This window comes from Pipra filicauda, unplaced genomic scaffold (assembly GCF_003945595.2).
Source record: "Pipra filicauda isolate LSUMZ 115617 unplaced genomic scaffold, ASM394559v2 scaffold130_size2058158_pilon, whole genome shotgun sequence".
In the NCBI taxonomy this organism is placed as follows: domain Eukaryota; kingdom Metazoa; phylum Chordata; class Aves; order Passeriformes; family Pipridae; genus Pipra; species Pipra filicauda.
This window is the reverse complement of record NW_024103774.1, coordinates 1,264,186-1,273,031: the sequence shown is the minus strand read 5'-3', so window position 1 is coordinate 1,273,031 and position 8,846 is coordinate 1,264,186. Positions and strand designations below refer to the sequence as shown.

At 37.9% G+C, this 8,846-nt stretch overlaps 1 protein-coding gene across 1 annotated transcript in view; it reads left to right on the top strand.

The window, feature by feature from the left end:
• The first annotated feature begins 577 nt into the window (after nt 1-577).
• The window catches only part of IKZF1 (IKAROS family zinc finger 1), a 125,062-nt gene continuing 116,793 nt past the window's right edge, over nt 578-8,846 (top strand). The window contains exon 1 of the mRNA XM_039378189.1: nt 578-633. Coding sequence (XP_039234123.1) covers nt 630-633 — 4 coding nt within the window. The 5' untranslated portion in view covers nt 578-629. The remainder of the gene's footprint in view (nt 634-8,846) is intronic.

The window sequence follows — 8,846 nt, the reverse complement described above, 5'->3', positions numbered from 1 at the left end:
ATTTAGAGAACTGTAGAATAATTTGGAAAACCATTGTGGTTTAGCTTATGAGAAATCACATCTGTTGGCATAAAGCCTGCTATCTAAATTCCATACTGAAGGTGGAAACTAAATATGAGCTAAATCTCTATTTTTAAAGTATATTTTCTTACTTTTTGTGGTCTCTGCAAACCCTGTGACTCCATTTCTTATTTATGATTGAATGTTGCTTGTGATCATGAATATCATACAGATATTAAACCTAAACTAATTGGAAAAAAAAAAAGTCTCTAAAGAAATCACTTTCACCATGTCTAACCAGAGATTTTCAGCTGGATCATCATAAAGTTGTTTCCCTGACCTTAAAGAAACTATGCCAGTTGATACATTCTAAGGACTAAGGATTATATTATGGAGAGGTTTTACCCCATCCATCTTTGATAAACACTAACCATTTTAGAACTGACCCATAAGTTATATTTCAAGCCTCTAGTCATTTAATTTACCCTTTCTCCACCCCCACCCCCCTTTAACTGTTTCCTTTAGCACTCCAACTATCCCTGGATACACTGGCAAGGTTCATTGATCAGCAACTCACCCGGGAAATTCTAATCTTCCATCAACAACCCCATCAGTAATTGCACGAATGCATGGGTAGGTATGAGGTATATTTCTCAGCTTGTTCAGAAAGATTACAGGAAAATCATAATTGTATTTATTTAGTTAAAGAACAATTAAATGTTAAGTATGACATTCTATTGGTTTAAAAAATACAGAACAGTTGGGATTGGATCCCACCATATTATTGTGATGCTAATCTGAAATCCTTTTGAAGTTTTAGAATTTTTCTGGATCATAAGTATGCATTAGGAAGGTGACTTTTTTGGTTTTATATATAACTAATCTCTGTGTTTTCAAAGAGGGTAATGAACGACAAAGTCCCAAAAGAAAACTGTGAAGTTTCTAAACTGATGTTGGCAGACTTATGAAATGGGTATTTGCTATACAAAAGTAGTTGTTAAAAATCAGTGGTTTTACTTAAAGGGCAGTGAGAGGCAAAATCGTGCCATGCCACCACACTGATGCAGCCCAGGACCCTGTGACTACAAAATCATTGCAGCTCCCCATGACTACTATGGCTGCCTCATGAAGTGAATTAGTAATATTTATTCTCTCTTGCTCTTCTGTACAAGGCTTTTTAAAACTATGAGCTAGTATAAATACTTAGATGTTGGTTTCAAAAGACCTGGACACGTCAGAACGACTGAAAAATTCATTTCCTGTTCTTAATACAAAGAGCTTCTGACACTGCCAGAGGACCAACCTAGCCTTTCTTCCAATAGCTTTGGAACAACTTAGTAACTATTTGTTTTTCCTCCCTCCTTTATGATTTTGTGCTTATACTGTGTTTTCTTGTTATCTGTAATGATCTAGGATATGGCGACACTATCCCAAGTTTCCACATTTTCCTGAGAAATTTATCTTCTAATAAACTGTTTCATTGGCCTTAGGATTCTGTTCACAACACATCACACTCTTTTTCAGTACTGCCAGTGAAAAATATCCAGAAAAGTCTTGAGGAGATTTAGGGAGCTTCATGGCTTTTAAAAAATTCACCTTGTCAAGTGTTTCATCATTGTGATGAATGCACTGATTTCCATTTTGCTGCCCTCCATGCCCATCCATGTCACCTCTGCTCTTTTTCTCTTGTGATTAAACTTGGAAAATAGGCAGTCATCTGTAGTCAAGGGTTGTTGTTGACAGGGAATGAAAAGATGCGACTAAGTCCTGTGTCTCTGTAGGCTAATAAAGCTGTACTCATACCAACCTGATGCAACACTAATTTGCTTGTAAATGTCACAGGCAAATAAAAAGGCAAAGGCATCTTAGCAAAGATTATTGACAGACTTCAGATAGGTACCAGATTTCAAAAGCAAAAAGACAGGTGATCTAAGGAAAACACGACTTACTTCCTTTTACTTTACACAGATGTTACTGTGGGTGTAATTAATAGTGGATGAATTTTCTTCATTTTTAACAGATATCAAGAACAGGGTTCTTGTTCAGTGCTAATGAATACTTTCCACAAGCAGGACAGAATCTCCCAACTTTCATATCCAGAGGTTGTAGAGCAGGTTTTACCACCCTCTTCCTGAGCTGTATTGTACATTCCCCTGAGTAGGCAGTATCCCTGGTTGCAAAATTTTAACAGATCTATTTTACTTTCTCTGGTCCTACTTGTAGAGTAAATTAGTGTTAAAAATCACTGAGTTAAGATGGAAGGTTCTAGTCCTCTATGAAACTGCTATGTAAACCTATGAGGGATGCTGAGAATCTCCCCTCAACATTAGTTAGTGATGCCCATAAAAGAGAGAAGCTTAACATTTGATTCTTTCCCTTTGTAAAATAAATTATAAAAAATCCTACTGATTTCAGTAATCCCAGGTCAAGCTAGACTGTAGTGGAGAGGTGAAGAGAAGGGAGATTATTCCTGGAATTTGGAGTCAGACTACCCCACTTCACCTCCATGTGCTTTTCATGTAGGACATGGTCTCATTCTGTTTTTAAAATGGTGGCCCCTTTTTTTCTTTCTTTGATCATTCTTAAGCCATGATTGTAATAACTTCTCAGAAATTAGCAAGTGATTGCATGTGGTGGATATTTTATAGCTGCTTTATTCGACATGTCTACAACATATGGTCAGTCTGCTGAAGACAGTTACGAGTATCAGAGGGAATCTCTGGTCTGCTGCTAACATGGTCTAATAAATGTTCCTGTCAAAAGTATCAGCAATATCAGATACAGCAGGCAGCATGCAACCACTTCTGCACTGTGTTTCTACTGCATGGTGCTCCTACAGTATGTGGGGTAAAATCGTGCACAACGGTGTGAAGCGTTTGGAAGTCAGCAAGATTGTATAGGATATGAAACAGTAGAAATATGATTTCTTCATCTTTGAACATGAATAGCATTTTTATATGTCACGCTTTATTGACATATTTTTATTGTATTTTTATATCCACGTAATCCCAAGGTGAAGTCAGAAAATTAGGTTTCAAAATCCTTTTGTGCAATTAAATTCTGGCAGGTTTGTTTAGCTTTTGCATAGGAAGGAATGTTTTATATGTTTTTTTGTTTTGTGTTTAAAAGGACTGACCAGTGGTTCACAGAAATACAAATCCAATTGCACCTCAAGTTGTATGGAAACTCATTGGCTTCACTCACTGGTTAATGTAAGATAGTGCTAGATTTAATTTGATTTTTGAGAGAAAGGTTGTGCCCTTTCAGCAAGTAGCATTGAAGATTTCAAAAGGTATCTTTAGGTAAAAAAGAAATTTTTTGGGGGGGAGAGTGAATGAACATAAAACTCTGTGGTCAGTTCTATGTTGACTGTGAGAACTGGGCATTTAAAGCAGACATGCAGTGATGCCCAAAAAAGTATTTTTAGAAGGCTTGAAAGTCAAATCTGCATCATGATCTCCAGGCATCACTGGATGATGTGCTTCTGTGCTTGAAAGCATTCAGCATGCTCATGGCAGTCCTGCGTAGATACTGTGCAGGTTAGTTGTGAGACAACTGTGTGTATCTGTGTGTGTGTGTGTGTGTGTGTGTGTGTTCAAGAAAAAAAGTGAGAGGCAGAACACACTCTGTTACAGCTGCTCTCACAGCTTCTTCCATATATCCAGAAAGGAAAATTTAAAACTTTTAGGAAGATTTACCACCACCGTTCTTAAGATGGCTGATTCTAACACTATGGAATATTACGAATTGTTAGTTCTCTGAGACCAATGGACATAAGTGTTAATGAAGAAAGCAGTGAGAGGGGAAAAGAGAGAATGTTTAGTAATATGGGGACACTCTTTAGAAGTCTTTTTTTCCCTGTTTTTTTGTGACTGCAGATACATAGCAAAACGTGGAGGCTTGTCTCAGTATAAGCACCAAGGACTTTTTTCTCAAGTGTTTGCTCCAGTTGGTCCTCAGAATTCTTTCAACAAGGCAGAACAAGAAACCTTTACAATTTAGAATGTGTCAGTCCTTTTCACCTGGGTAACTGAGAGCCTCAGTGACTGACAGTGGGAAGGAGGGAAATGTGTGAAGATGTGTGGACATTTTAAATATGGAACAAAAATGAAATAACATAGAAGTGAGTGTTTGTGGTTATTCTTAGTGCATTATTCTCATATTTATGACTTACTAACATAGACAGATAAAACCATATTAAAAACACGAGTCGTAAGTCAAAGGCTTGAAGCTGGTCCTCTGTACTGGATTGCCTTTTTGAATATGGTTGAAAATAATGCCGTAGCTGTTCCATCCATTGACAGAAACATTTTGTGTACACACACACACATGTGGACACACATATGTGAATGTATTATTAACTATGAAGTCATTACAGAGCAGCAGGTCTTCTCATCAACTGTCCTAAGTGTGCCTTGCAAAGATGATTAAATGTCACAGAGTGAGATTTTAACCTTTGCCTGTACTGGCTTTGTGTGTTGTAGTGAATGAAAAGAGCCAGGTTATGTTCTCTGGTTTGGAGGCTAATTAAGACTTTGTGCCTTGCATCCATGGTTAAATTCTTTTATGCTTAATCTGAAAACAGTTAAATAGGGAAGATGAAGGACCAGTGCTTAAGCAATTGTCTTGCCACTATTTTATTTTTTGATATTGGTGTACATAACATGAGGAAGGAGCATCCCTGAGAAAGAGAAGATCAGATGCAAATATATAGGTCAGGGAGTTCTACTGTGCTCCAGGAGCCAAAATAGTCCAAATAGTTTATTCTAATTTGGACAGCCTTGCAGCTTCCTCAGAAGTTTCTGTCCTGAGGTCTCTGGTATTATCCAAGTAACCTATATTTCTGCTCTGCTACCTCTCCTGCTTGCTTTTCTCCAGTACAGCTTCTCGAGGTTTTTGAGGTAGATATGTGTGTAACAACTTTGTAAGAAATAGCTTTCCCATAGCCACTGAAGAGCTTTCTGTGAAGGATTATAAAGTGCACCAACGGTGAAAGGCCTTTTCAAGAGCAGACTGAAGACTCACTGGAAATACTGAAAGGTAGAGAACATAAATCACAGAGCCAAAAGACAGAAAATCCGCAGAAAGAACTAACATCCCTTAACAAAGGGATTAGATCCTCAGCAACAATAACGGGAATTGAGCATCCAAATCCCTGACATTGGTGTGCAAATCTCAGTCACAGAGGATATACAAGCCCCTAGGGAATGTGAGATGGCAGCTAAGCAAGACACTAGGGTATACCATTTCTCCCAATAAGACTGTAGCAGATTGTTTATCCTGAAGTGGGGCAGAAAGATTCCAATTCTTGACATGTCTGACCTATACAGAAACTTCTACACTTCTAACTTTCTATATTTTCATCATGCAAAAATCACCAGTCCCAGATTTTTTAAAAGAGATGCTGTCATCTGGTTAGTGTCTTTGTATGCATTAAATTTAAACCTTACATGTATCATCATCATCATCATCGTCATCATCATCATCATCGTCATCATCATGGCTAGGCTTCATGAACAAAGATTTGGGAAGGGCACTACCCATGTTTGTTACAAGTGCGTTGGTGACTAAAAAGGCCAATACAAGATAGACACATCCGGTTGCAAAAGGCACAGCAGAAAGATTCCTTAGGAGATATATTCTGCAAGGCACGATTCTTCCTGTGTTGTCTTTTCTCCTCGAGAGTGATCCTGCGTGCTTTCTCAAAAGCATCAGCAGCGTTATAGATGGTGTGTCTCCAGACCTCCCAATTGGAGGCCAGAGTAGACCAGTTAAGTTGATCAGTATGGCCAAGGCTGAGATGTTGTTTCAGGGAGTCCTTGTATCTTCTCTTTGGGGCTCCTCTCATGTGGCAGCCAGTGGCAAGTTCACCATAGAGCAGGATCTTAGGGAGGCGGTGGTCCTTCATCCTGGAGACGTGCCCTGCCCAACGGAGCTGTGTTCTCAGCAACATGACCTCAATGCTTGTGACTGCTGCTTGTTCTAGAACAGATGTGTTGGTCACATAATCTGACCAGTGGATGTTTAGGATTGTACAGAGACAGCGTTGATGGAAGCGTTCTAGGAGTCGCAGGTGGTGGCGGTAGGTGACCCATGATTCAGATCCATATAAGAGAGTAGACAGCACTATGGCTTTGTAAACACTGATCTTTGTACTTTTCTTCAAGTGTTTATTTCACCAAACTCTTTTATGAAGATTTCCGAAGGCACTATATGCCTTTGCTAACCTGTTGTCTATCTTACCATCAATCTTACCATCTGAGGAGATGAGGCTACCTAGGTAATTAAACTGCTGGACTGATTTGAGCTCTGATTGGCCAATGGTGATATGGGGATGATGGAAGACTTCCTGAGGTGCAGGTTGATAGAGAACCTCTGTCTTCTTCAAACTGACTTCCAGCCCAAAGAGCTCAGCAGCGTCTGCAAAGCAGGATGTTAAACGCTGCAGAGCTGCTTCTGTGTGAGCGACAAGGGCGGCGTCATCAGCATAAAGCAGCTCCCGGACAAGATGGTTTAAGGTGTTGGTGTGGGCCTTCAGTCGCCTTAGGTTGAAAAGGCTTCCATCAGTACAATATCGAATGTAGATACCGTCCTCATCATCGAGGTCTGCTGTGGCCTTTTGGAGCATCATACTGAAAAAGACCGTGAATAGGGTTGGTGCGAGAACGCAGCCTTGTTTCACAAGGCTGAAACCTTACATGTATACATGTTAAGTTAAAGCATATGTACAGGTAATGGAAGGTTGCAACCTGCCTTTGCCTTTTGTGCTTGTCCGTTTGGAGCTACACGAGTATACAAGTTAGTGAATATTCTAGATGAAAACATAGCCTCTTTTACAAATTTGGTTTATTATTTCTATCGAATTATTAAGTACCATATAAAAATATTTGCAAATTTGTTACTGGTTACAAAGACTATGTTGTTATATGCTTGAGAAGGATTCCAATTAAATCTTTCAGCATCCCAATTCTGCAGTGCAAAGGGAGTGATATGACATTGAGTAGAAGTGTAGAAACTGTCTTTGTGCAATACAATGCAGTATCACAGGTATATCTTGAACAGAAACTTTAATTCCATTCAAACCAGCAGATGAAAACTGATCATATTTTACACCATTAGTGGGCTGAGAACATTGACTGCAAAGACAGGTACCATCACTTCAGTAAGTTCATATTGGTTGCTTTATGTATAAAAACATTTTACACACGGCATAATTAAAGCACAATAATCTAAGGATAAGCTATATTTAAAATAGGTTGGTTCTCAGCTGGATAACTGTGTAGTGTCCTCTGACTTTACATATTGGTCAAGAATCTCTACATCTAATGAGTGAAAGATGTGTCTTAGAAATTCTCTAGATAAAAGAAAATTGTAAAAAAAAAAAAAAAGTGAAAAGGATTTACATTTTTCTATACAGATAGATCAAACTGAGGAAACTTCTTTAAAAACAAACCAAAACAGTGGGGAGAAAAGATATTTTCAAAGTCAGTTTCTAGTCACTTTCAGTTTCACTGAAAACTTGAGCAAAGAGCAACAAGCTCAAGGACTTAAAGAGCAAATGGAGGGGAAATCCTTGTATCCAAACTATAAAGAGGTTCCTCATTTCACTTAAAATAAACTAAAACAAAAACAAACATGCTTTCAAACTTTCTTTTTTTTTCATTAGTAAGTTCTTATGATTATAATAAAAGTATATTTCATGCCTAAAATTATAAGGTAGTATTCCTTGAAACCTCAAGGAGGGAAAATTTTCCTGTAGAAGAACTTACAAAAGTAATAAAAAATAGATATGTGACACATTCAATGTAAGGTCTAGCCTGATTCTAGTGGCTGCAAGAGCATTGCTAATAAAGACAAGGGGATTCTTGACATCATGTCAATCCTGTAACTAGCAGCACTTGGTTTAATCTGAACCCTTCTAGATTCATGTGATTCAAGGTATGAAGGTCTGGTTATTGCTATTTTAAAATGTTCTGACTCTTTCACACTATCCTAAGGAGAAATAATCCACACCTCTTCCCCTCCCTTGAACATCCTTTCACTTGATACTGTGGCATATGATATAAAGTGTATGTTAAAAGGTTAATGAATTGTTATTAAATAATCTCAGCTTTGCCTCCAACTGGAAACCAGTGAACAAATACTTTAGTTCATGGGACAACTTTTGCTTTCCATCTGTTAAATGCCTTGCTGAATCACAGGTGTTGTTAATCTAGACATGGTGTTCATAAAGCAGTCAAATTTAAAGTCACTAAAAATGATTTTTGGATCTGTTCCTTTGAGTTATGGCATCGACAGCTAGATGAACAGGAACAGAGTAGGCTTCCGGTGTGTAGTAAAACCACTGAAAAACAATGCTGCTGTGAGAGAAATGGCTTCCTGGGTAGAATTTAGTTGGTTTTCCTCCTACAGTCTTCTAAAGCATTCAGAAAGTATAGTCTTCTAAAGCAGAGGATTTACACCACACACAAAGTCACAACATTTGCAGCTTGTTTTACAGAATTTCTCTTTATAATCATCAGACTTTGGAAGTTAAATGATTTGACGCCATTTTGCGTAAAGTAGTTGTTAGTGTAATGACCATGCTTTTAATATGATCACTTTGATGTGCACAGTAAATAATCATGTCTTAAAATACGCTATTTCTTTCTAAATACCTCCAAATAGTATCCATATATTTTTGTATGCACAGCTACTAAACCCCTTCAAATACATTTTTGCATTATGTCGAGTTGATTGATTGTAAAGAAGCATTTTGACATGGAAAAATAGGTACAATAGAACAATTATCATAACTCTAGCTAAAGTTCATATTTTTTAGACTAGACTCTTTTTCCCATTGCTCC